This window comes from Poecilia reticulata, linkage group LG15 (assembly GCF_000633615.1).
Source record: "Poecilia reticulata strain Guanapo linkage group LG15, Guppy_female_1.0+MT, whole genome shotgun sequence".
Lineage (NCBI taxonomy): Eukaryota > Metazoa > Chordata > Actinopteri > Cyprinodontiformes > Poeciliidae > Poecilia > Poecilia reticulata.
Window position 1 is genome coordinate 2,716,790 of NC_024345.1, and position 25,796 is coordinate 2,742,585.

At 39.3% G+C, this 25,796-nt stretch overlaps 3 protein-coding genes and 2 long non-coding RNA genes across 6 annotated transcripts; 2 read left to right on the plus strand and 3 right to left on the minus strand.

Moving 5' to 3' along the window:
- Nucleotides 1-382: 382 nt before the first annotated feature.
- cgasa (cyclic GMP-AMP synthase a) lies at nt 383-4,029 on the minus strand. The gene is made up of 5 exons (XM_008428844.2): nt 3,084-4,029; nt 2,740-2,953; nt 2,262-2,519; nt 1,999-2,098; nt 383-1,754 (listed from the first exon to the last, which is right to left on the minus strand). Exons 1-5 carry the CDS (start codon nt 3,885-3,887, stop codon nt 1,403-1,405), a joined length of 1,728 nt encoding a protein of 575 aa, XP_008427066.1. The 5' UTR covers nt 3,888-4,029; the 3' UTR covers nt 383-1,402.
- Nucleotides 4,030-4,129: 100 nt separating this feature from the next.
- eef1a1a (eukaryotic translation elongation factor 1 alpha 1a) lies at nt 4,130-9,425 on the minus strand. Of its 2 annotated transcripts, none has more exons than XM_008428841.2 (8): nt 9,332-9,425; nt 7,213-7,397; nt 6,912-7,091; nt 6,450-6,746; nt 6,030-6,180; nt 5,594-5,850; nt 5,088-5,322; nt 4,130-4,947 (listed from the first exon to the last, which is right to left on the minus strand). In XM_008428841.2, exons 2-8 carry the CDS (start codon nt 7,354-7,356, stop codon nt 4,823-4,825), a joined length of 1,389 nt encoding a protein of 462 aa, XP_008427063.1. In that variant the 5' UTR covers nt 7,357-7,397; nt 9,332-9,425; the 3' UTR covers nt 4,130-4,822. The 2 variants fall into 2 exon arrangements, with proteins under 2 accessions (XP_008427063.1, XP_008427065.1); XM_008428843.2 differs by lacking the exon at nt 9,332-9,425 and adding an exon at nt 8,888-9,147.
- Nucleotides 9,426-9,828: 403 nt separating this feature from the next.
- LOC103476463 (uncharacterized) lies at nt 9,829-11,446 on the plus strand. Its single transcript, XR_535475.1, has 2 exons — nt 9,829-9,916; nt 10,501-11,446. It is a non-coding gene; the product is annotated as an uncharacterized LOC103476463 (long non-coding RNA).
- On the minus strand, nt 10,868-21,138 carry slc17a5 (solute carrier family 17 member 5). Its single transcript, XM_008428840.2, has 11 exons — nt 20,971-21,138; nt 19,035-19,231; nt 18,685-18,918; nt 17,523-17,610; nt 16,218-16,304; nt 15,554-15,672; nt 14,329-14,490; nt 14,072-14,204; nt 13,351-13,498; nt 13,089-13,179; nt 10,868-12,438 (listed from the first exon to the last, which is right to left on the minus strand). Exons 1-11 carry the CDS (start codon nt 21,053-21,055, stop codon nt 12,301-12,303), a joined length of 1,482 nt encoding a protein of 493 aa, XP_008427062.1. The 5' UTR covers nt 21,056-21,138; the 3' UTR covers nt 10,868-12,300.
- Nucleotides 21,139-21,407: 269 nt separating this feature from the next.
- On the plus strand, nt 21,408-24,085 carry LOC103476460 (uncharacterized). Its single transcript, XR_535474.2, has 2 exons — nt 21,408-22,089; nt 23,150-24,085. It is a non-coding gene; the product is annotated as an uncharacterized LOC103476460 (long non-coding RNA).
- Nucleotides 24,086-25,796: the final 1,711 nt, after the last annotated feature.

A 25,796-nucleotide genomic window follows, 5' to 3' on the forward strand; every position in this document is an offset into this window, starting at 1 on the left:
GCTGTGATGATTATCTTGAATGAGTAATTCTTAACGTCCTTATAAATTACCATGAGACAAAGAAAGCTGTAAGTTTCTGTTTTGCCATTTTATTTAACCTGTTTGACAGGTACATTTTATTCCAGTACATGCCTATTTCTTAATATTATTTATAACTGGTGTAATATAAAGCAGTTATCTTTGTGCAATGGACATATTTAACTTTAGATGTGGATTACTGTAAGGTCTTATGAGAAGTGCTAGTTGCCTTCTGTCAGGAATCAAACTGAAATCTTTTACAAACAACTGATTTATTCCCCTTCCCCAGCAGGTTGGATTACATATGGACACCCAGTAATGCCCACAATCACAACATGAGCCGCATGTCAAAGAAACGCTAGAGTTCAGTTTCTTTTTTTTATTATTACTTTAATCTGAATTTTATAATCTTACAAAGAAAAACATAGACATTAAGCAGCATAAAGAACTGATGGGTCACTAAGAGAAGGAGACGGTGATGCATTACAAAAAAAACAGGTAAACTGAATAACGGTGAACTTTGATAAAATGCCAAAACTGGGGCCAATGTCACGTTTGAAGAAAATTGTACTCCCAGAACATTTAAATTTGATGACAGTTTATAACTCAAAATATGAGATTGTTTTATGCCATCCAAATAACATTTTGCAGAGTTGGTTGCTAGACAACCACAAAACATGCAAATGGCTACACTGTAAAATTTTTATTTGGCTTAATTTAGTAAAAACTAAACAGTGTCAATCATTACATTGCATAAATATCAGTCACAAGATGACTTTTTCTCCCTTTATTATTAGTGTAACTGGTATTTCTTTAACATTAAACAAATGTTTAATGTTAAATGGATTAATGTACAATGGATTATATAAGAAAATATAAGCGAATAAACATTACTTGTACAAAAAAGAGACCCAGTTTCACCTCATATGAACAAGATATGACTAAGGCGAAGCCACCAAGGACCTGAGTGGGATTGTATTGATAGGAGTGGTTAACATCTCATCTGGTACAAGTTTGTACACTGGGGGAAAAAATTGATAAGCGGACAACTAACGCTTGTACAGCATATTTTGTTTGGGCCATTGCAGTAGGTTAATCTGCCGATCGTGAATATATTTCATTCAAATGTTAAACTCCTGAACCTTTGTAATATTAAAAGTAGATTTATATGACATAATAACTTCTGTGATTGTAAATGTGTTTATATAGTGTTGAGAGGAAGACGATGTTGAATTAGTGGAAACAATAGATCCAACTCTTTAAATATTTAATAAACAAATATTTTATTTATTTTACAGGAAAAAAACCCTGTAAAGTCTCTCACATCAGTGAAATTGATTTGACATGAACGTTGTGCTCGGATCAGAATTCCCCAATCCATCGCTCAACACGGATTTTGAAGACATGTGTCAAAGATGGGGAAGCCATTTTCTCGTTGTTGCTTGATGCAGTCTGCCAAATCCTTGCAACGGGTTTTTCCTAGACCAGAGAGAAGGTTCTGTCTGGGGATGAAGAAGTTGTAGAGTTCCCCGTGTCTCAGGTGGCTTTCGAAGTCTTGCAGGAGCAGGCCGAAGCACCGACTGAGATCTGACGCTCCCCAGTCGCTGTCTCTGGTTCGGGAGCAGCAGGCGTGCAGGAGCGTCGTCTTGGCGTGATAGGAGCAGAACTTGGCAAATGAAGGGTTGTTTTCCTTCAGTAGATGCAGGAGATGCTTGAGGAGCTTCAGACAGTCTTTTCTGGATAAAAAAAAAAAACTTGAATAAATACATTTGAGAAATGATAAAGAACTGAAAAAAGTTTTGAGATTATGAATCCCACACGTGATAAAAAAATACGTTTCCAGAGGGTCTGGATTTTCCATTGAAAAAAATCTGGTTATATCTTTTGCCGAGGTCTTTAATTCTGTAATTATGTTAATGATTACATTTTTTTTTTTTTAAAACTATTTAGTGTTTGCAAAAAATGTGTAAGCAGTCTTGCCTGCAGCAGCTTGCTCCCTCTCTTTCACAGCATTTCTTCTCCGATCCATGTTTCTTTATAATGTCCTTCTCAATGTGAGAGAATGAAATCCGCCAGACATCTGTGATGGAAAGACGAAACAGGCCATTAGCTGAGTGTAAGGCTTGTCTAGTAAGATAACATGTAAACTCTTTAATCTTCTTGTATTAGACATTCCTAATCCTCTTTTCAGTCTGTGGACACTTGGATAATTCAGTTCAGAAGTTCTGTAAAGTTGCACTCACCTTTGTTAAGAACGCCATCGTTTTCCACGTTGCCTCTACCTTCGTATTTTGGCACAAGGTAGTAGGGTTTCCGTTTGTAATCCCGTTTCTCTTTAGTCCCAAGCCACTGGTCAATTTTCAAACCGTCGCTGGTGAAAGACGGCCAGCTTGATTTCACTTTGAGACAGAGAACAACATCGAGGGAAATGGTGACTGAGCCCACTTTATGGGTCAAGGTCACTGCAGGGCAGCCTCCTTTTTTTTTCTCAATCGTCCACGCTAAAGCAAGAAAGAGAGTTTTCATTACAAAATGATGACTGGTTTATATTCACCTCACCCCCCGAAAAATACATGGAATTACTGGAAATGTGATATATTCATGAAATATTTGCATTCTTATCATATACCATATCAAACAATTTCTGTAACATATTTGTTTGATTAAGTTAATTTGACATAAAATGCAAATGCAGAACAAAGCCCCAAGTTGGGCACTAACCTGGAAATCCCTTGGCAAATTTCTTCACTTCTTTTCTGAACTCGTGAAGCATTTCGCTTGCGGATAAAACATCTTTCTGCTGGAATTTTATTAAATGGCTATTGCCACGTTTTAATCCCACGCTGTAGAAGGCTCCGTTTTCCCCAAATGGTTCAATCTGAACTTGTTCAACAGGCATTGGAAGCATAACGTCAAACTCGTCAGGATCCGAGATCTGTGTGAACAAGAATGTAATTTGGCATAAATAACTTAGTGACGTTATGGTTACCAGATGATATCTATAAAAATGTTTGTGCTGTGAAACACGTTCAATAAATTTGAGAAACTTAGCAGTTGTATCTTACCTTAAGGTATTCATAATAACTTCCTGTGTGCAGCGGTTTGTCTACGTCTTGAAAACATATGGTTTCCTTTTTTAAATGCCTAATTAGGTTTTTTATAAAATCATTAACAACTTTACTCGTATCTGATTTGTCCTTTGCCCTAATCTTCAGTTTTTCTAAAGTAGGCTGTAGGACAGAATCCATTGAAACTGATCTTGTCTTCAGCATCTTTGACTTTGTTTCGTCAGCATGTTCAGTATCGTAGGACTTATCAGCAGTTGTTTCTTTTTTTCCTCCTGAAGGTTTCTCTATCTTTTTTTCCTTAAGTTGTGCGCCTTCCATCTTTCCTGCAGCCTTGGTACAGCGAGTTAGGGTCTCTGCCTTTCCACCAGCTTTAGGTTTAGTGGTCTTGAGAGAAGCCTTTGCTGTCTCTGACCTCATTGTTGTAGCTTGTGATTCCAGGTCTCTATGCAAAGGAGGTGTTTTCACTGACGTGGACCTGCTGGAATAGATTTTGGTTTTAGTCTTCTCTGGAGGCGTTTGTTGTTCCCTGCTATGCTCCCTCGCCAAATGTTTGCCCTTTTCTTTAGTGGTTTCCTTCACAGGCGGCTTCTCTTCCTCATGGTTTGGCTTCAGAGGATCCTCTTTCTTTTTCCTCCTGATGGTTTCCCGCCTCTCCTTTCTAGAGTCCGAACATTGTGTTGAGTCAGGGCTCTTTGCCTGACGAGATCTCTCTCTGCAACTCATGATGAGGAAATGAAAGCAATGAAACCGCGCTGCTGAAAATATACTAGTGCTATGCTTCCTGTTACACGCCCCTACCATATTTGGTTGAATGCCCTCGAGCTCTTCCGTGCGCAGTTGTATTCAGTCATTTGTTTTCTCACAGTTTCGATTTCTTTTCATTGAGTGGATATATGTGCATTTTTCATCATTATAAGAAAAAGAGGTTTTTTTATTCCTGTGACAACACCTACATCTTGTGGTTATAAGCTTGAATTAAAGGAATTTTCGGACTTTCCAAATGCATAGGTTCAGATACATAGTACTAGCAGACAACAAAGTACTTTGGTTGAAAGATGTTTAATGTTGCAAAGAGGCTCATGCCGTCTCACAATAAGGTGCAGTAGCTTATGCCAATTCAGTATTCCTCGGTGAAAGTGCAAAATTAGCAAAATGCCAATCAAAGTGCTTCAGGAGTCAAAAAGAGGATGTTTTGAGTCCCTTCACAAGGACAGGCTTAAACTTCTTCTAAGTGATATTTAAAGCTTAAATACAACAGATGTTTCACTAATACACTAAAACGGTTCTAGCTAACATGTTTAACTCTTGCTATTGGTTCACATTGAGCAGCAAGAAGGTGCGAACACTTAAAGCAGAACATGTAAAAAGACCCAGGACCATAACTCCAGACAGCTAAGATTTACAGTGTAAGTCTATTTGTTCAGTATCACAGAAAAATATTACCAGAAACCAAATTAACAGCTCACATTTAGTACCATGTTGTTGTTGTTTTTTTTCTTTTTAATTTCTTGTTTCCACATGTTACACAATGGTAGTCTAACCACTGAGATGGATTCGGGAGTATGGCAACATGGATTGAAGATCTAACATCTTTCTTTCCTTCGAATGCTTTTGCGATGCATTGTGATGATTAACCAGTCTTTGATTATTAAGTTGAAGTGGCCAATCATATGATGGAGTTGGATGAGGGCTGTCCTGCCTTGGGAGACCTTGTGGTCGGCAGAGCAGCACAACATTCATTTGTTCCTCTGGGCCTTCTGAGCAGACTTGGTGATTTTACCAGTGGTAGACACTTTCTTCTCCACACCTTTTATCACTCCCACGGCCACGGTCTGACGCATGTCGCGCACCGCAAAACGACCTGTGAAGGACGTTCAAGAAAAAAATAAAATAAAACGATGCAGAGCACAACTTAACAGTGCCGTATTAGATACTTTTGAGGAGCCAAACGAGACATTGAGAGCTTTTCAAGTCATTCAAGCCCTTCCCAGTTGAACTTACCCAATGGAGGATACTCGGAGAAGCTCTCAACGCACATAGGCTTGCCAGGAATCATATCAACGATGGCGGCATCTCCAGATTTGAGAGATTTGGGATTGTCTTCCAGCTTCTTGCCGGAGCGGCGGTCAATTTTTTCCTTGAGCTCTGCAAACTTGCAGGCAATATGAGCAGTGTGGCAGTCCAGCACAGGAGCATAACCAGCACTGATCTGCCCAGGATGGTTGAGGATAATCACCTACAAAGAAAAGTGAATGGCCTGTAAATAGGATTTTTTTTTTTCTGATTTAACAGTATCTACATAGTGTTTTACTAATTTCCTTTGAGGTTTTATAGGCTAAAAAAAGAACATCCCACTGCCTATTACTGTGACTTGGTAATGGAAATATTTTCTTCTTATTTTTGACCATACTTCAAAAATAACTTGATGCTATAAATACTTCAGAAGAGATCGTTTCATGTTTCTACACAGGTATTAATTTCTATAAAAGATGGTTTGTAGTGTCTACCTGAGCAGTGAAGTTGGCAGCTTCCTGTGGAGGGTCGTTCTTGCTATCCCCGGCCACGTTGCCACGGCGAATGTCCTTCACTGACACATTCTTGACGTTGAAGCCCACGTTGTCGCCTGGGAGGGCCTCCGTCAGTGCCTCATGGTGCATCTCCACAGACTTCACCTCGGTGGTCACATTAACGGGCGCAAACGTCACGACCATGCCAGGCTTCAGTATTCCTGTTTCCACCCGACCCACAGGCACAGTTCCAATACCTGAGGAAAAGGAGGCCACACAATATGAGCATTGGTAAAAGATATCAAATGGTTCAGCTTTGGATTTTAAAAAAAACATGCTGTCCTACAAGGAAACTGAATGCAGTATTAAAAAATGCAATTCCATCTCATGTGCTAACAGAGTTTTTATCTCTTATGTTCGTAAATGTGCTACATGCCTCCAATTTTGTAGACATCCTGCAAGGGAAGACGTAGAGGTTTGTCTGTTGGGCGTGTTGGGGGCTGAATGGCATCCAGAGCCTCCAATAGTGTGGTCCCTGATGCACTGCCATCCTTCCTGTTAATCTTCCACCCCTTAAACCATGTCATCTAGAAGATAAAAAAGGAACAAATCTGAAAAGTAACCGTTGAAAAAAAAAAAACATTCACAAAACATCCTGTAGTACAGTTTTATAAATTATTCCATAGAAAACTACGTAAGCCAATGGAAATGTGAACTTATAGACGGTATAATATGCTAGTAATCAGTTGAACACGCCTAACTTTTGCATGTTCTGTACGCCTGACGATAGTTTCTTCCCTATTACTGTGGTGCTGTTGACCGTCATCACTGGTTTGAGTTGAGTCCAGATGCTTACGTTTGGGCTTGGCTCAAGCATGTTGTCTCCATTCCAACCAGAGATGGGCACAAAGGCGACAGTGTCTGGGTTGTAGCCAATCTTCTTGATGTAGGTGCTCACTTCCTTCACAATCTCCTCGTAGCGCTTCTGGCTGTAGTTTGGCTCGGTTGAGTCCATTTTGTTGATGCCCACAATCAGCTGCTTCACTCCGAGTGTGTACGCCAGGAGAGCATGCTCCCGAGTTTGTCCGTTCTTGGAGATGCCGGCCTCGAACTCTCCTACACCTGCCGCTACAATGAGCACTGCACAGTCGGCCTAAGGATGTACAAAAAAAAAGAAAAAAAGATGGCCATTATAAAATGATTGCAAATGATCTTGAACATACATTCCAAGATGGCTTTTGAATACTACTTTAGGAACAGTTATAAAAACAGATCCACTAATTCATTCAGAGTTGGGGTAATTACTCATTTTGCAGACCTGAGAGGTGCCAGTGATCATGTTCTTGATGAAGTCTCTGTGGCCTGGAGCGTCTATGATGGTAACATAGTACTTGCTGGTCTCAAACTTCCAAAGTGAGATGTCGATCGTAATGCCGCGCTCCCTCTCTGCCTTTAACTTGTCAAGCACCCAGGCGTACTTGAATGAGCCCTTCCCCATCTGGAAATTTTTTTTTAATCAAGATCATTTTTTATTACAAGTGACTATCTTAAACGAGACAATTTCCAAGCCATCTACTTGCATCAAAGGGTTATTCTTAACTCGTCCCCATTTACTTTACCTCAGCAGCTTCCTTCTCAAACTTCTCAATTGTTCTCTTGTCGATGCCACCACACTTGTAGATGAGGTGTCCCGTAGTGGTGGACTTGCCGGAGTCCACATGGCCGATCACGACTATGTTGATGTGGAGCTTTTCCTTTCCCATGACGACCACAATCGGGGGCAGAAGTCACTAGTCTGCTAAAACTGTGGTTGAGTTATCAAGAACAGGAAATGGATGAACCAGACATTAGGAATGTACATTTGATATGTACACGTTAAAAAGTTAATGTATATTAGACACTCGTATGTAATTTAAGTATTGACTGACTGATGAAACGATTTTTGATGCAGAAATGTTATGACCAGCAAAGATATAGAGAAGACTCTTTCCCAGTAGACACTCACTGACAACCTCCACAAACTCAAGGATATTAATGGAAAAGTTGCAAAGCCAGTGATGACTTGAGGAGCCTGGTACAAAGTCAGCACAGTTGTCTTCAAGGCACCTCAAGCCAAAAGTACCAATATCTACTTTAATGAACATAGTATCGTGACTTTGTTTAATTGGTCAAGAAACGTTCCTGACCCAAACTCCACAGAGAACCTATAGGTCAGGGGTGCCCAAAGTCAGTCCTCTAGGTCCGGCATCCTGCACGTTTTAGTTCTCTCCCTGGTGGTAGTAACAACCTTTCCAGCTTGTCAATGTTCCTCTTAGGCCATCTAACGAGCCATCATTAGATGCCATCATCTAAACCAGCGCATTAGATGCGGGAGAGGAAGAGAACTAAAACATGCAGGATGCCGGCCCTCCAGGACCGACTTTGGGCTCCCCTGACCTATAGAGTATCGCAAAAGAAGATGAAAGACTCTTCAGGTGAGCCGGAGGTCGCTGTTGAAGCAAGTCGGGAATCCAACACCTCAGTACCTCTCTGCTACATTTCAGAATTAAAAATCTTTTCATTCAGTCTTGTGTAAATCTTATTTTCCGTGAAGCTGCTTTTCATCGGCTGTAAACCTGAATGATTAAGATTACATGTAATTAACCCTTGAAATATTACTGATAAATCTTTTAGGCTTCATTTTTAAAATTGACAAAGTACGTTAACCTTTGCACGATATGGTGACTTATTGAGATGTATTTGATGGGAAAAGCAGTTGATTGTAGGTATTTTAAGGGAAGATTCCAGCTAAATGTGCTTATATTTTCAGAAAGCAAACAAAAAAAGATCCTCAAACGTTTAATATCTCATTTTTCAGAAATGATTCAAGATGCTGCTCCTCAGACCTCTGACCACTGAGACTGAACACAAGACGCCTTGCCCCTCCCACTCTCTGCTCCTACATCCACCCCTGCGCTCATCTTTACATCTCAACTTGTCTTCAACACATCTGAGTCTATCAGGTGATATTGCAGACTCTGGACTTGCTCCCTTCCAAGCCAGAATCCACCATTTTGTCAGATCCAACCCTCTGACAAGTACAGCAGCCATTTCTCTGACACTGCAGATCTCTGCATAAAGGCTAATGCAGATCAGACTGTAAAAACTGCACGACTGTTGCGCTAATCAAGTGAAACATCACAATTCCTTCCTTGCACGGGCAAAGTTTGGCATTTAATTATTCATGCAGTTTGCCATTGTCTGCATCTAACTTAAACGAGACGGGGCGGCTCCGGTGGTAACATGCATCCTCACATGATCTTGTTCCAGACAGGTCGAAGTGGATCAGTCCCAGGACAGCTGCCACTTTTGTGGTTTAATAGATGCCCCAGAAATAACGTCACAGCCACTGCCGCAGTGCGCATCGGCAAACAAAAGCTGCTCAAACTGCGGGGAAATCCCTAAAAAAGCGCCGCCACTGCGGTAAAACCAACGTCTGAGGGATTTAAGGGGAAATTCCAGCCCTCCGCCATGTTCTGTCATCTGCTCGCTTGCGGACGACTGGGTACGTATTAAATACCAGCAGGTTGTATTCTGCATCACATCTCTTAAAAAAAAAACACACACACACACACACACCGGGATGATGCTTAAAAAAGAGAGAGCTTCATAGAGATGTTCATCAGAACTACAACGAATCGTCCCTCCATGCGTGTTGTTTTATTTATTATTTTTTTGTCTTGATGTGGTGCGTCGTACCTGAGAGCTGGCCGGTGTCAGGTTGGCAGCAGGAGCGGAGAGGCTGCGGAGAGACGCTGATCCGTTTATAGCTCTCAGGACAGGCGGGGGTGTTGCGTAACTGCGCACAACAGGCTCTGCTCAGCATCCCAACGAGGAAAACTGCTAGCAAACCGCGTTATAACAGAGAGCACAGCAACCTCAACCAGCCGCCGTTGTCAGTTTCATTTGTGCCGTAACGCTATCTTGAAAGCAGTGTCCGCCATTAAGTGGAGAAAAATTAGTTTTTTATTTTTTTTTTGACTACGCGTCCGATAATTAAAATGCCTCACATGCGCATTGTTTTAGTGTTTAAGAAGCTTGTCTGGACGGAGAAAAGTCGCTTAGCAGGCCGCAACAATACACAGGAGGTAAACTGCTCTCCAGACGCGCTGTAGTTGGATTACCGTGAACCCAGCCATCCTTTAAGCCTGTCTACTGCGTCTGTCCGACAATTAACGCAACAGCCACGAGCCACTGACGAGAAGTCCAGTTTCAGGCGTCATTGATAGTAAATCATTCATGGTTACTCCAACTGTGAAGCCTGGTGGAGAGGGGGAGAAAGCGGTAAATCCAATTTCACTTAATTTGCTTGAAATATTTGTGGATTTGATCAAAATATACTAAGTTGTGCATAATTTAAGTATTTATACAATTTAAATGTCACACATTCTAAAGTTACAGCTGCAAACATTTTCGGGCATGCATCAGTCAGAACAGCCTGGCACATCCACAATGAAGGTTGATGGGGAGCAATACTCCCCCATCAGGAGCAATTTTGAAGTCCTAGTCCAGATTAGATTTAAACCTGGACTTTGACTGGACCCTTCCTAAGTAAATATGCTTTGACTGAAATTAAGCATTGCATTGTAGGCTGTATTTTCAAGCTGAAAATTACATTTTGTTCTTAATATTTTTAGCTCCATTCTTCAACTCTGACCATCTTCTCTATCATTGCTGAAACAATGCGAGTTCATTGTTTCAGCAATGTGTTGCCAACGTGTTGCCAATGTTATTCAAAATGCAGCCCTTTTCCATGATGAACAAAATGATAATCTCATCCCTGCTCTTCTTATTATTTTCTGTTTCTCCACATATCTTATGAAAAAAAACGTTTTGGCTTCCTTTTAACACTTACCTTCTGCTTGAAGCTCTTGAAGAAAGACATGGTTTGTGGAGTTCATGACAGCTGACCCGTCAATGGATTTTGGTTTCCTGCAGCTCCAGCATAAATGATGAGTTCCCTTGAAGTTGGCGAGCGTATCCTGGCAGGTTTGGAGTTGTGCTTGTTTTATTTCAACTTTTGGGTGATGGATTAAGCAATACTCCCCAAATTTCCTAAAACTTGAGAATGCTTTACAAAGATAGCTCTCATTCACACGTCACCATCCTAATCACAGCTGGTGTTTCTTGCATTTGTCTTTATGATGTTGTTTGTCCGTCGATGTAAAACCTCTAAAGTCTTGACAGATTTGATGTGCTTACAAACTGTTTTGGAAATGAAAACCCAAAGCAATGTCAGATTTGTCACTGGCTGTATTTAATACATTTCCATTACATGATGGTGAATAAAGACATTTTTCTGGAATGTTTCCATTACAATTATTTACCTTCATATCCGTTTACAGTAGAACGCAATACACAAAGTCCCTTTGATTCCTTGTATATCAACACAGAAGCAAAGATTGAGAATATATATAATCAGAATATGTCTAAAGAGCTGGATTACAAGTGTCTTAATTAAGGCATAAGTGCATTATTTCTACTCCCATTGTGGTGCTACTTGTGAAAAGCAATATTAATAACACATTGGTTTCACATATTTAAATGAGATATCAATTTTTAAAAAACTAAAGTAAACTTAATTTTAAGAAATTAGATCTAATTCAATTGACACTGAAACTATTTCACTTTTCAATCTGTTTATGGCATAAAACACCTGAGGAAACAGTGCCCTTCATTTGAATCACTGATTTAGAGTTTAACTGTAATTCCCTTATTGAGAAACAAAAAGCTTATTTTCAAGAAATACTGTAACCCGTTTTTCTCATGTGATGAGCACTAAAAACTACAAGGAGGGCCCTGGTGACCCCTCAATTAAACAAAAAAAAGAAAAAGTAAACATTAAGACATAATTCCCGAAACACATTTACATAGCAAAAAAAGGCAACCACAACAAACAGAAATATAAGGACTTTTTAAGGCGACCTTGATATAAGGCTAGTTTCTTTCATCTCATTAGATGAGCTCAGATAGTTTTTTGTCTTTCTAAAGGAAAATCTGTAAAACAAACACCCCGGCTCTTTAGTCAAAGTCCTAAAATAAACCACCTCACATATGCAAAAGGAGACAGGTACAGAGTTAAAATGTAGATAAAAATGTGACAAATTACAGTTTTTGTCATCTGGGTTGTTGTAGCAAGGTACAAATGTTTTACTAAACTTTACACAAAACAGTTGGAAATAAAAAAAACTCCTTGTTAGTGTAGATCTTTGTTGGTTTAAAAAAAAAAAAAAAAAACAAGAAACGGATTTACTGTAGGATTTTTGAATGACAACACAATGAAAGCAATGATAACATTATTGCTTCTGTAGCATCATTGCCTTGGAGAACATTGTGCCAAGTTCCTAATGAAGCTTAGATAACTGGTTACAATGCAGACTCATTTACTGGCCTTTTTCATTCAAACATTTAGTCTGTGGTTGTGAAACTGTCAACCTTTTAACTAAAACCAGCTACCCTTTATACTGTCCTCTATGGAACAAAAAAATATACCGTTTTTAGCTCTTTTCTTCTTAAGATGATAAGATAAAAAATTTTTAAATCAGGTTTTCACGTCATTAAAATATGGGTCTTCTTTACTATGGCTAAGTCAGAAAATATGAACTCTGCTGCTCAACATCGGCACAAACTTCTTACAGAGTTTTCTCCCTGAATGGACGAAGGACGAATCAGTCTCCGTGGGAGTAGGTTGAGTGGACCGCCCAGGGCTGGACCGTCCCTCGTCCAAACACGGCGTAGAACAGAGCGCCAAACACGTTGATGGCAGCGGCGATGTAAAACACAACCTGCCATTCCTCTATAGTGTTCTGGAAGACAATCAGCACAGACATGGATGAATTGCAGTACACACAAAGCAATGTTTCAGATCAAAATAACTCAAATTAAAGTAGCAGATCGGTTAGAAAAGTGTTTAAATCATTTCTCTAAAAGCCTTACATGTGTTCTCTGCACAATAAAAATGATGCATTTTTGATCATTGAATTGCACAGACAGAACGGCTGAATTGTGACGTCGTCCTAGTGAAACCATCATCTTGGTTTCCTGTAGTAAATTAAACATTAATGGTAGCATTCTGTAAAGAATTGTGTGTATGGAGCAGTAACTTCTAATGTTATTAGAAGTGTTTGCTTTGGGTCTCCACTCAGAAATCAAACAAGTAAATAAAAACTTTAAGCAGTGGTTGCAGAATTTTTTTTTTTTTTTTTTTTTCATGCAAATCGAGCATAGAAAAAATGAAAAATAGTCCCAGGTTGAAGATGACCGCCCCCAAGTGGTCAAATGTTAACATGTACATCTTTTAGATGGAAGAGTAAAGCTTCAGACTCATTGTTCACAGTTTGAGCGACTCTAATGAGGTCTTCTTTATTGGTAGGAAAAATAAAAATAAAAGTCTTAACCTGAAATAATGATAAAAAAAAAACAAACAGTTGCTTTCAACCATGAAACGCCAACTCACATTGTGTGTAAGAGCTCTTGCTATGACTGGTCCCACCATGCCAGGAATAGTGGCAAAAGTGTTGGTGATTCCCAGCAGGATACCGGCATACCTAAGAAAATATGCATGCATGAAAGTCACAACTGATCAACGTTCACTAAAGCGTGTGAAAACATTTTGAAACAGTTTAATAACATTTCAATGTGTCACAAAATGTAGACTAGTTCTGAAAAGTCATCTCTCAGAGCGGGATGGGCAGACTGGTTCGCGAACATCATCTTACGAAGGAGCGATGTCGAGGTGGTTGATGTTAAAGCCAGAGGCCGACACTCCGCCCAGAGCAGAGGAGAGGGTGAGGAAGGTCACGGCCAGGCTGTAGTCACAGCCTGTGTAACCTGCTGCCACCAGGAACACAGCGGGCCCAATCATACCTGACATAAAAACATACAGTGTTTTTTTTTTTTTTCAATCAAAACCATCTAAAACAGGGCTGAAGCAATAAATCGTGATGAATCGATTATTGAAATAATCGTCAACTAATTTAGTAATCGATTAATCGTCAAGTGAAGCCCACAGACCCCCAAAAAAACACCATATTCAAAGCAGCAATTAAGCCAAAACTGTTCATAAGATGAGTGTTTTTACCTTTGCATTGAAGATAAAACACTTGTGTAAATATGTTTTACCCAAAACTCTCCAAGTGGCAAAGTATTAACGTCACCTGGTTCAATTTCACTGAATCAATGCTAAGTTATTGCATTTTAAGCACTAAAATGTTTATATTTTTATTTGAAAAAGGAAATGAATTTTTTTGTTTGTTTGCATATTTTAATGTATTTCTAATTTTATGTAAAAAAAAAAAAAAAGTTTACGTGGTTGAATAACAAATCTGGAGAATGTGCCAACTTTTTAAAAATCCGATTAATTGTCATAACAATCAATAGAATAATCAATTACTAAAATAATGGTGAGTTGGAACCATGCATGTAAATGTTTCTGATTACCAATCAGAGAGAAGGACTTCCTGACGAAGACCGTAGAGTAGAGACGAGTCTCTCGCAGGTAATCGGCGACTTGGCCGCTCAGCACGGCCATCAGAGCGCAGCCCAGGTACGGCAGAGCGGAGAGAAACCCGTTCTGTCAGGACAAACATCTAAATATTCTTCCTTTTAACAGAGTCTGTCTGGCATTTCCTTCCTGGGTTTTATTTTCTATAACAAAACGTATCATTATTTTGCAGATGTTGTGCAGCCTTTCTCACCTGCTGTATGCTGAATCCCAGGATGTCATTCATGTAAGTCGGCAGGAGAGTGAGGAGCGTGTAGAAGGTCCAGTTGTAGGAAAAGTGAGCCACGACGATGGCCATCAGCGGCATCGAGGTTACGATGGCTCGCCAGGGGATGTGGCCCGCAGAGGTAGACAGCTGGGAAGAAACAAAACAATGTGGAAATGTTGGAAATGCATCGTCTCTTTGGTGTGTGCTAGAAGAGACGTCGTGCTTATTAATCGGGACAAAACTGCTTCCATAGTTTGAGTTATATCTGCCGTTTGATAACCTTCAATGAAAGATGGTGCATTAATTGAAAGTTTTAGTTCTCATTTTCAAAAAAAAAAAAAATGTTGAAGGAAGAGGACGTTTAATGTTACACTTGAAAACAAGTGAAAAGGTGATTCTAGGCTCTTTGTCTCCCCCTGCAGGAGTAAATTTGAGCAACAATGGTCTCATTTCCACTTTTGTTGCATGGCGTACTCTACTGTTGAAGTACACCATGCAACAATAGAGACTACCAAAAGCATATAATTGGCTTTAATTAAATAAATTAAAAGCAATCACTAGTGAGTCAATGAATTAAGTGTTTATTAATAGCAGGGTTCATAGTCTTTTCCCACTGTAAAATTCAAGCATTTTCAATGATTTCAGGCACTCGGACGAACGCCGTAATAAATTATTTCCGATTTTAAACAACAATTAAGGCACTTTTGGAGCTCCATAACTTGTTGCTCTTGCAATTTTTAAGTTTGAAAATCATTCAGCGCATCAAACCTTGACAAATTCTCTTAGCTAGCATTGCACATGACAATCATACGTTATTAATCAGTAGAAGTTAAATTGTATAATAAGTTGAACTATCCATATTACTTTAAATTACAGATGCTGATGCCTGCAGGAGGTGTGTTTTAGGGTTAAATGTTCTACATTTTATGAAACTAAGCTCTAGTTAACCTAGCTGAGTATTTCTGCTGACCGTGTTCATATAAAGGAATAGATAAAGCAGCATTTACTCAAATTTCATAGGTTATAAAACATATCTACACGTGAATAGCTTCAAACCGTGCATGTTAAGTTGATGCACACTGTGGTTGGCTATTTCATACAAGTCATCTTTTGTAAACTGCAGATTCACTGCAAGTTTCGTCACCAAACTGCTGAAGAAGACAGATAAGAAAATACAATTTGCAACAAAGAAATGTGTGCGAGGTGATACCTCATTTTTCAGAGAGTTGGTGATGTAAAGCCTCTCCTGCTCCGATATCCGGGGGTGACTGTTTGGACTGTCAAAGACGAGGAAAGCCCACAGGACGAACCACACCAAGCCGACAGCACCTGGACACACATGGACACACACGCAGATGCTTTGCCTCACCACAAACTCAAGACTTCAACATCCACATGATTGCACATACTCAGAGACGTGTGACTTTTATAGGCTCCAAGACTCGGAAAGGACAGCGAAGCAACTTTACAGCAAGTCAGCAAGAAGCAGATGCAGTGGAAGTTGTGGATGGTTTTAATCAACAAGCCGTTTCCTCTTCGGTCTGCTGAATCACTGTTTCCACAAAACAAAGAGGAACAACCAGCAAACTCAAACTGCTCCGTCGATATCACGTCGATTCATTCCTCACATCCTTCATCACTCAATGGCAACTGATAAAACATCCGACGCAGTTGACCTTCATTGCTGTAATTCAATATCATTTAACAACTTCTAAGAAATTCACAACAGCCTGATCACAACTTTTAATAAATGACAGAAGAATAACTTGTGGGAGTCTTCATTGTTCGCCGTTTAAAAAACAGTGATGTAACCCAAGTAGCAGATTAGCAGAGCGACTTTTCTTCAACTACCCACATTCAACGCGCATCATTACCAAAGAGGTAGAAGACGTAGGGCCAGCCCATGTAGAAGCAGATTTCACCAGACAGAGGCAGAGCCACGACGGTCCCCAGCTGGGCTCCTGGGACGGGACACAAAACGGAAAACATCAGCCATCCACAGCTGCAAACAATGAAACAGCAAGGCTACTTATTTCCAGTTATTTGTTTGTTTATAAGTTGGAATAGTTTTAAAATATATGCATAGCGTACTCCTTCTCCAATAAGTAAATTTGCTACAACATAAGCAACAACCAACCATCTGTACAGATACATCTTTAAACACAAACTGGCAGCGTATAAAACAATAAGAAAGAAAGAAAGAAGATACATCCTTGTAACAATAAAGTACTCTACTGAGTCATCATGCTTCATTATACCCTGATAGATAGAATATTGCATTTTACTATTTTCTTTAAAGTAAAACTTGATCTGCTCTTTGGTTTGTTTAAACAGATTTGTTCCATAAACGGAAACACAACGCTCCATTCGTTTACTTCTGACCTCTCAAGCTCTAAAGTCTCTGTTCTCTGTGCAAATGTGTTGGTAATATGCTATAACTTGCAGACTATAATAAATTTAGTTGATTTTAAGTTGAAGGACAATTGGGCTTGTTGGACCTCTGTAGCGTTTTCTGCTTATATTTCTACCCATATATTCTACAGCTACTGATGGCGTAGTAGTGACTGAAATAGAGAAAGCAAAAATAATCAATAAGAGTGATTAGCGAACAAGACTACAATATGGATAAATTGTTGTGATAATTGTTGTTGTGTCGTTTTATAATGACAGTGTATGTCATTATAAAATCATAAATTAGCAGCAGAAACTGGAGAGTTGATCAACCTCATCCTCGTGGCTCCCAGTGTGCTACGCAGTAAATGACCTAATCAAATCATGCTCTGCAATTGGATTTAGCACTAAGGAAATTCTCGTGATTTCAGTTCAGAATCTGTATCATCATAAACATCAGCACTACTTGCTGCAGTGGATTTGGCTAAAAAAAAAACAAAAAAAAAACATGCAGATAAATTATTTTCTGATTATAGTTTGTCAGACAATGGGGAACAATAAACAACTGTGTTTAGGAATGTACCGGTTAGTCGTGTTTGTGTCCTGATGAGACCTAAGCTGACCCGCATGATTAATGGCAGGACGCCGTTAGCAGTATTAGGGATATTAATGCAACCTCTGTTAAACATGGCTCTAAATCACGATGCAGAACCAAAAATGGCTTTAATAGAACGTGGCTGATAATAAAGCAAACATTTTGTAGCATATTTTCCTGCATCTCTTCTCACCAATGTATGAAATGGTGAGGAGTCTGCTTCTCTCCAGCGGGGGGGCCCATGATGCCCACATGGTGTACATCGCAGGGAACGTGACACCCTAAATACAAACGAAAAGAAGAAAAGTTACAAGAAATCTGATAATAATATCTGGTTATTTATTATTTTTGTTTTTGCATGTATGGTTCCAAGAGGAAGTATTCCCAGCCATTGTGAAGCTTTTAAATCATCTCTGTCAGTTTTGGACAAAGTTAAACGTACTGAATTTACCCGTCATTGCCACAGATCATCAGTTACATTTAGATTAACATGCTGTGATCTAAAACATTTTACTTTTGCTTTATGGGCAACAACTGAACCCCTGAAAGGTGAACCGCAGTCCTGTTCATTGAATGAACATTTTCATTCTCCTCCCCAACACAACGACGCCGTACTCATGTAATGACGATGCGTTCATAATGGTGACTTTTTTTTTTTTTTGTCTTAGCTAATTTTAGCTCATCCTGTAAACCTTATTATCTTCAGATTTCTTTTTAAGAAAAGTTGCAAATATTTGCAACATTTTTACTGTTGCAAATATTGATTTTAAGGATGATTTTATGCCTTTTCCAGGCACGTAGCGCCATTTTACAGCGCAATAAAGTAACTATGTCACCTTCCGTTGTTGTGGAAATATCACACATATCAAACATGACTTATAAGAAATTTGACTTTTGCTTAGGCACTCTTGAATGGTTGCCATGGGAGATTCAAGGATTTCTCAAACATGCATAAAAGACTCAAGGCAGCACTCAGGATATGTTTTTGATGAGGGAATAACATTTTAACACGATATAAAGCTGGAAAAAAGTCAATTTCACATAACACCAGCCCTTTAAACTTATTTCAATAAAGAGTAGGGAGCAAATCTGATGCAACTGATGTCTAATATTTAAATACCGTACTTTTTGTAAGCACAGTTTTCTCATAAACTCCTTCAGATGAAGCTTTCCAAATGAGTATTATGGCATAAACACAGCACTGATACTTGGACATTCTGCTTTTCCTCCGCTTTGTGCAAAAACTCCTCAACTTGTTTAACTCATTAAATTATGTCCGTACTGCGAGAAAGACCAACGCTTTCGTGACTTTGACTCTAACGGCCGTGTTGGCAGGAACGTCCTTGCTCGCTTACCTCTCCGACCCCCTCCAGCACTCTCACTACGATGAGGTAGCTCGCGCCCAGGTCGGCGGCCAGAGGCGTGAGCAGCGTGAAGAGGGCGGTTCCCAGCACGCCGAATCCCATCAGCCACTTGGCTCCGCAGCGGCCAGCCAGGTAGCCGCCGGGGATCTGCGTCAGGATGTAGCCGTAGAAAAAGGAGCCCAAGATCCATCCCTGAGTCGCAGAGTCCCAGTTGTACACACCAGCCTGAGAGAACACGCCAAGTTATTATTTTGAATATTTCTTTGTAGAGCTATTTAGAATGCTGAAAATAGAAGGCTGTAGTACAGTGGTACGTAACCAAATGTGGCTGTAACACTCACCGACTGGTTGTGTTTGGGTTGTACGGGGGTGTTGTGGGGGGTGCACATCGAGCCACTGTGGTTACTGCTGGACTGGTGGGTGTTGTTGAGCATGTCCACCATCGCCACACTGAGGTTCACCCTCAGAGAGTAGACCACGAAGAATCCGTAGCTGGAGAGCAAAGCCAAGCCGTAGCGCGAAGAACAGCATGCTGGCGCTGAACGGAGGAGGAGAAAACGGATAAACGGCCCGGTGAATAATTTCCAGTAAATCATTGCATTTGTGTCCACAACATTTTGGACAATAACAGCCGTTATTACTGAAGAAATTGGAGAAACCCGGGTTTGTGGTCTGCAATACGTTTGTTTTTAACTGTTTCAGTACTAGACCTACTTTCAGAACAACAGGTCCAGTATAACACCTCAGTCTGGGAAGGTCAAGAGGCCATAAAAAGTACTCTAAAAATGTATCTGTGCAAGTTTAATGTGGAAAACAAAGAAAAGATGTCATTAAATTAAGTAAAAATGACAAATTCTTTTGTTTTCTTCTCTTTATGTATGCAGGTTGTTGTTTTTTTACCTTGAAAACTCAATTTCATATCGTATCAGGCGGAAGAATATATGATTAAACAGTAAAAAATAAAATCTTGAATTAGATAGTGGAACAAACTGTACAAACATTTATTCATGCTCTTTTTTTTGTCTTCGCCAATAGGGATTCAGATTTGGAAAATTATCAATATAATTTTCCCAGCCTTTTTCAAAACAGAGTATCTTTAAAAAAAAAAAAGAAAGAAAAAAATATACATCACTGGGGCACTAAATGCTTCTAGTTTAAATAAGTTCATTCTGTTTTTAAATTAAACATATCTGTTATTCTTTTAAGTATCTTGCACATAAAATGTATTACAGTTGTTTATTTTATAGCATTCACGTTAGAGCAATATGAATGTTATGTTGGCAGTTTTTTTCATTACAAAATTGCTTCAGTCATCTGCTGTAAACATAAACACACCAAGTTTGTTCATAATTTTCCATTTCAATGTTATGTATTAAAGAGCTTTGACATGAAAAGCACATGTTTTGTATTCATTAAACAAAAAAAAAAAGTATGCTCATATTTTCCAAGTTAATTCTAAACAAGTAATTTCCACCTTGAATCGCCTTCTCCCTTGAATGCAGAAGTGGTTGTATTAATGATGTAATTAATTAATTTACATGCAAACTCTTAGTCACCCTAGTTCGACTTGTACATGAATCTCCAAACTTTGCATTAAGCACAGGTAGGGACCATTCTGATTCTACTATATCACAATTTATTTCAGAATTGGGAAGCACCGCTTCCTTAAATTGTAATTGCAGCACTGGCACAATCTTCCAAGCAAAGCTGAATTTTTGTCAGAAAAATTCAACTAAATGTAGTCTGTTAAAAACACTCCAACACTAAAGTAGCTGAGTAACTCGTAGCTGCAACTTGTGCTTCGCATGCTTAAATCTGAACATTGATCTGAACTGTAACCTGCGCAGTTTCTATGCAGGTATGTAAACAATGACGCCACTGACTCAGGTAAACCTGTTTTATGAGGGAAGACTGACACGTGACTGAGGTTGGCATAGGAAGTTCTCCACGAAGGCAAACAGGAAAAGATACGGATATTCATTGGGTACACCTGAGAGTCAGTGACGTAATTAAAAACATATTGGCGATGTAAAATAGTTGGTGGCAAGGAGTGAAGTTTTTGTTGACAAGTGTAAACAAAACAAACAAATTTGGAAGTGGGAGCTTCTCGTCTTTAAGTGCACTTCAAAATAACTTAAATAAACTCAGAATTGTCCTTTTGCGTTCTTGAAACAAAGAAAACCAGACCACCTACTCATATCTGTTGGGTGAACCTTGCTAGCCTATTAGCTGCAGACTTTTAAAAATATATTATTATTACTATTATTGTTGTCTCACCTCTATGGACTTTGTCGTCTTGTCTTCGGTGAAGGAGCGGCAGTTGCTGTTCGTCTTTCTCGGCGTCAGAGTCGTAACGCTCCATGTTTTCAGCAGAAAGTGGCCAGAAGACAGTAGACAAACAGCTAAACGAGAATCATCACTGTAACCAGTGAGAGGAACGAAAGCCTTTCTGACGTCAAAAACTAAGTCACGTGATCTGCGACAGCGGACAGGAAGTAATGGTTTTCTGTATGGCAAGTAAGTTTGTCATACAATGGTTAGGCTCTTCAAGATACAGTACCGTTAAAAATATCCTCACCCAACATTTTAAATATACTTTTTTGATAGTAGTAACCTTAGGTAGACATAAGGGGGAAACATATTGGCCCGAGACCAGGAATCTAGCCCAGGACAACCACGCTGAGAACTATAGCCTCTATATCTTGCCCGCGCTCTGCCAACTGAGCCACCCGCCACCACATTTCAAACGCACCTTTTGCGGTGACGTATTTCCGTTTACATTTAACACACGTTGATCACTTCCAGTTGCCACACGCGCTCTATTGTTTTTGTTGGTAACTGCTAGAGCTAAACCATGAAAAGAACTCAAAAGTTTAAACATTTGCGGGCTACAGGTTCAGCAGCGGAGTTCTGTTGTGTGCCATTTTGCCCAATGACTAGTAGGTATAATAGAGTACTTAGTTTTTTCCATTTTCCTTCTAATTTGGAGTTAAGGCAACAGTGGATAGTGGCTGTCCGCAGGGAAAACTTGATAATTAAAGCTCACACTCGCGTGTGTAGCCGGCATTTCAAACTTCGGGATATCAAAGAGCCAGCATCACAAATGGGAAGACGGCGGTTAAAATGTGGAGCTGTACCAGTATTATTTGAGTGGAACAATTACTCTCTTCCATGTCCAAAACCGAGGAGTTTGGAGAAAGTAGCCGTGGATGTCCTTAAGGAACATAATTATGCCTCAGTTCCTGAACCAGCAGTGGTGGATTTAGTGTCGGAAAATAATATTCTTAGGAAAGAAATCCACCAAACACAGGAACAGATTGGGAGCCTTATGCTGAAGCAGCGTTTTGGCATTCACCGTTTTGCTTCGTCCGACAAGGACATTCAATTCTTCACAAGGTAAATATGTGCGTTGATGTATGTGTTTGTAGTATAAAGAGTATTAAGTCAATTTAGGACACTTATCCAAAAGTTTTATACAAAAATAAAAAGTCCTTAGTGTTTATATTGTAAATTTGATCAAATAGGAAAACAGTGATTCTTGAGAATAGGGACAAAATGGGTTTTAATTTTCCCATATATATATATTTTTATTTCTCCAATGTAATCTCTCACATCTGAAGCTAACTCACTTGTTAGCTGAGAACTTTGTGTCCAGCCAATGCAAAACAGAAAACACAGGCAGTTCACGTTTNATTATTTTTTATTATTTCTCAACCTTATGTATGCAAATATGACAAATAATGTTTCGGAAATGTGAAGATGCTAAGGTGCAGGCTCCCAGTTGCAACATTTTTCTTTAAATTACATTTTTAATCAACGTGTGTTAAGCACCACAAAATCATTCCATACTAGTAACAAAGGGCAATTGGAACAAAATCAGCCCGTCAAATTAAAGCCCAAAATGTTCTTTCCATGTCTTACCTTTACATGAAAAATTCACAGAACAATAATCCAGAGCAGGGGGGAAAAAGCGTAATTCTTGAACCCCAAAACATAAATAATTTTTCTGCTTAATGGTAATAATCTCATGTTAGAGTGAATAGTCCCACTTGGCTCCATTGTTCCAGCAATTTGAGATTTTTGATAGATCATTCTTCTTTATGAATCTTTTAAATGGGTAAATACATATTTGGTGGGTTCTTTAATGAAACTTCTAAAGCAATTATTAGATGGAATAACTTTTTATGATGAGATAAGTAAGGGCAAAAAAAAGAACCTAAGAAAAAACCCTGAGGAAATTCAAATGGCGCATATAGATAAAAATGTCCAAAAATGGCTAATTTAATACACTTGCCAGGACAAATACCACTTCTGTTCTTCACTTTTTTGCATTATTGTTGGTGCATATAGTGAGAAGACAGTGTAATGTGGTTTACTAGATGTTTTTGATTGCCGCTACATACTTTGAAAAGAATCTTCAGTTTAATGTTAACTGTTTTGTTGGGGTTTTTTTCAGGTTTGCATCTTATGACCACCTAATGCGTTTCTGGGCATTGATTGAGCCGTTTCTGCCAACTATGATCAGTGTTCGACAAAACATCGACACCACTCCCTCAACGCATTCCCTACAGCCCATTGAGGAGTTCTTCCTGTTCCTAAGCTTCCTTGCCCTTGGATCCAAGCAACAGGACCTTGCGGATCAGTATGGCATCCATCAGTCCTCAATCATCCAGATCATCACAGCATGGAGCAACTTTTTATTCATGGTACTCGGCTCAATTAGAATCTGGATACCAGAGGATCAGATTCACAAAAATCTACCCAGAGACTTCGAGGACTACCCTGACACTACAGTCATCATTGACAGCATTTAGCTGAGGTGTCAGTGTCCATCTTCCCCTCTCCTCCAGAGTGAGGTGTCTTCTTTTTACAAATCCCACTGCACTCTCAAGGGGCTCATTGGGATTGCACCTCACGGGCCAGTGACATTCATCTCCAGACTGCACACAGGGTCCATCAGTGACAAGCAGATCACGTGTGAATCTGGTCTCCTGGCCCTCTTAAAACCAGGGATGGCTGTCATGGTAGACGGAGGCTTTCCTATTGACGACATCGTACCCTGCAAGGTTTACAGGCCAGAATTTCTCTCTGGCGGGTCTCAGATGCCTGCGGGGGAAGTGAGGAAGACGGAGGTCATAGCACGTCTTAGGGTGCACGTGGAGTGCCTTGTTCGCCGGGTCAAAGAGCACAAATTGTTTGACTCTGAAATTCCCCTTGGCGTTTTTGGGATTATCAACCAACTGTACACTGTTGCTTGCCTACTCACAAATTATGAAAATGCCCTCTAGCTACTGCTTGGCCAAAGAAGCCTGACAAAGTATGTTGCATCTTTACTGTTCATTTTGTAATACTGTTTGCTACTGCCATAAAATTAAATTACTTTTTCATAATACTCTGCATGTCACAGACCCTTTTTTTCCCGCCTTTATCTCTGTGTTTACATCAAGTATTTGCATGACAGTCAGGCCTTGAAGTGGGATATAAAATTTTCATCTGTGGTAGGATGCTGCTGTATGCTGCAAGTGTGACACACAGCGAGGCTGTTGCATAAACATATCATGTGGCTACTCTTGTTATGATGGGAAGCCTAACTCAGTATGCCTGAGGCAAAGAAGAGCAGAGGATTCAAACCGCAAAGTAGGCATAAACAATCTACCACATCCAATTTTTTCCTACAACTATCATAAAAGCCAGAATATCAACACAGATTTATACTATAACTCTCACATATTGTGCACCAACATGGTAGAACATATTAGAATTTGACAAGTCACATGATGAATTTGACCATTTTATAATAAAATTTATGTGACCCAAGATACGGAGAGAAAGAATCACATTACAACATGTAAAAATATGCATATTACTCTACTTGAGGTATAGTGTCATGATGCTGTTGGAAGACTTTTGTTCCTGTGACAACCCAGCACAGCTTAAGATAGAACATTCAGTGGGACTCAAAACTATCCACACTCATTTTAAAATTAAAATTTTTTGTGATGTATGAAACGAGAACAAAAAGTTAAAAAGTGTTTTTCAAACTACTCCCACCTTTAATGTGAAGCATATACTTTTGGACAAAAGAAAAATGATTAGCCTGGTATAAATACCCTTAGCCTGACACTTGCATGTTTGGGATATATGTGATGCTAAAAAAGTCAATACCACGTCAAGTGTAGCTTTCTAGCAATCCCAGTTATTTGTGGAGAAAAGCAACTCAGAGCATGATGCCACTACCCCCATGTTTGTAGGAATTGTGTTTTTTTGTTGATGTTTTTGTTTTATTTGTCTATGTGACAAAGTGACCTTTTGGTATCCCCACCTAAAAATTTATATTTGATCTCAGAAACTCAGAGACCAACGTTCAACAAACTTTTGGAACACTTTTTGAGAGCTTCTGTGAATTACAGTTAAAAACAAAGGAGCATTTGGTGAGTCTGTGCTTCGTGATGCACTTTTATCGAGCTTATATCTGAGAGGGATTGCACTATAACATCATGGGACACAACATGATTCACTTTCCTCTGCTTTATGGGATCCTTTTTAGCTAAAAACATATAAAAGGTGTATTTACGTCTTTTTCTCCATATCCAAAAAAAATGGAATGATGAGAATTAGTTTTTTAAAAAAAGCATTAAATAGGAGATTGCTTGCAGATGAACTTTAAAATTTCCATTCACTGAAAATAAATCAATTTTTTTCAGCTCCACAGGCACAAAATCCACATGATATTTTCTCTGAACTCAGTTACTGGTAAGAAACACAAGTTTTGGTTTGTTTTGTTGTTGTTTTTTTGTATAGAAATAAATGAAGAGTGCATTCTTCTTTTGCAAACTCATGTAACAGCAGAATCAAATGATATGTTGGGAATTACGTGACCTTAAAACACAGGTTTTTTTGTGAAGATGAGGAGCAGCTGTGATGTCTCAGGGCCTTTTTGTCCAAACCACAGAGAAAGGGGTGGAAAAATCAGGGAGACACATTCAGCAAATAAGACCAGAGACGGACGGAAACACGATGGAAAAAAAGTGGAGAGGTGATTTCTGACAGCTATAGGGTAAGAAATTCTCACTGGTTATTCAATGACCAAACACATGCAAATA

What these genes read in the sequence shown, in the direction of transcription:
- cgasa (XM_008428844.2), bottom strand. Translation starts at nt 3,887, where the DNA reads ATGGTAGGGGCGTGTAACAGGAAGCATAGCACTAGTATATTTTCAGCA. An exon ending in ATTTGCCAAGGGATTTCCAG is followed by an intron (nt 2,520 to 2,739) that starts GTTAGTGCCCAA and finishes TTCTTGCTTTAG; the next exon opens with CGTGGACGATTGAGAAAAAA. An exon ending in GAGGGAGCAAGCTGCTGCAG is followed by an intron (nt 1,755 to 1,998) that starts GCAAGACTGCTT and finishes TTTTTTATCCAG; the next exon opens with AAAAGACTGTCTGAAGCTCC.
- slc17a5 (XM_008428840.2), bottom strand. Translation starts at nt 21,055, where the DNA reads ATGGAGCGTTACGACTCTGACGCCGAGAAAGACGAACAGCAACTGCCG. An exon ending in CCTCACCATTTCATACATTG is followed by an intron (nt 16,305 to 17,522) that starts GTGAGAAGAGAT and finishes GTCCCGTCCCAG; the next exon opens with GAGCCCAGCTGGGGACCGTC. An exon ending in CAAGAGCTCTTACACACAAT is followed by an intron (nt 12,439 to 13,088) that starts GTGAGTTGGCGT and finishes ATTGTCTTCCAG; the next exon opens with AACACTATAGAGGAATGGCA.
- eef1a1a (XM_008428841.2), bottom strand. Translation starts at nt 7,356, where the DNA reads ATGGGAAAGGAAAAGCTCCACATCAACATAGTCGTGATCGGCCATGTG. An exon ending in GGATGTCTACAAAATTGGAG is followed by an intron (nt 5,851 to 6,029) that starts GCATGTAGCACA and finishes CCTTTTCCTCAG; the next exon opens with GTATTGGAACTGTGCCTGTG. An exon ending in CTCCGAGTATCCTCCATTGG is followed by an intron (nt 4,948 to 5,087) that starts GTAAGTTCAACT and finishes CGTCCTTCACAG; the next exon opens with GTCGTTTTGCGGTGCGCGAC.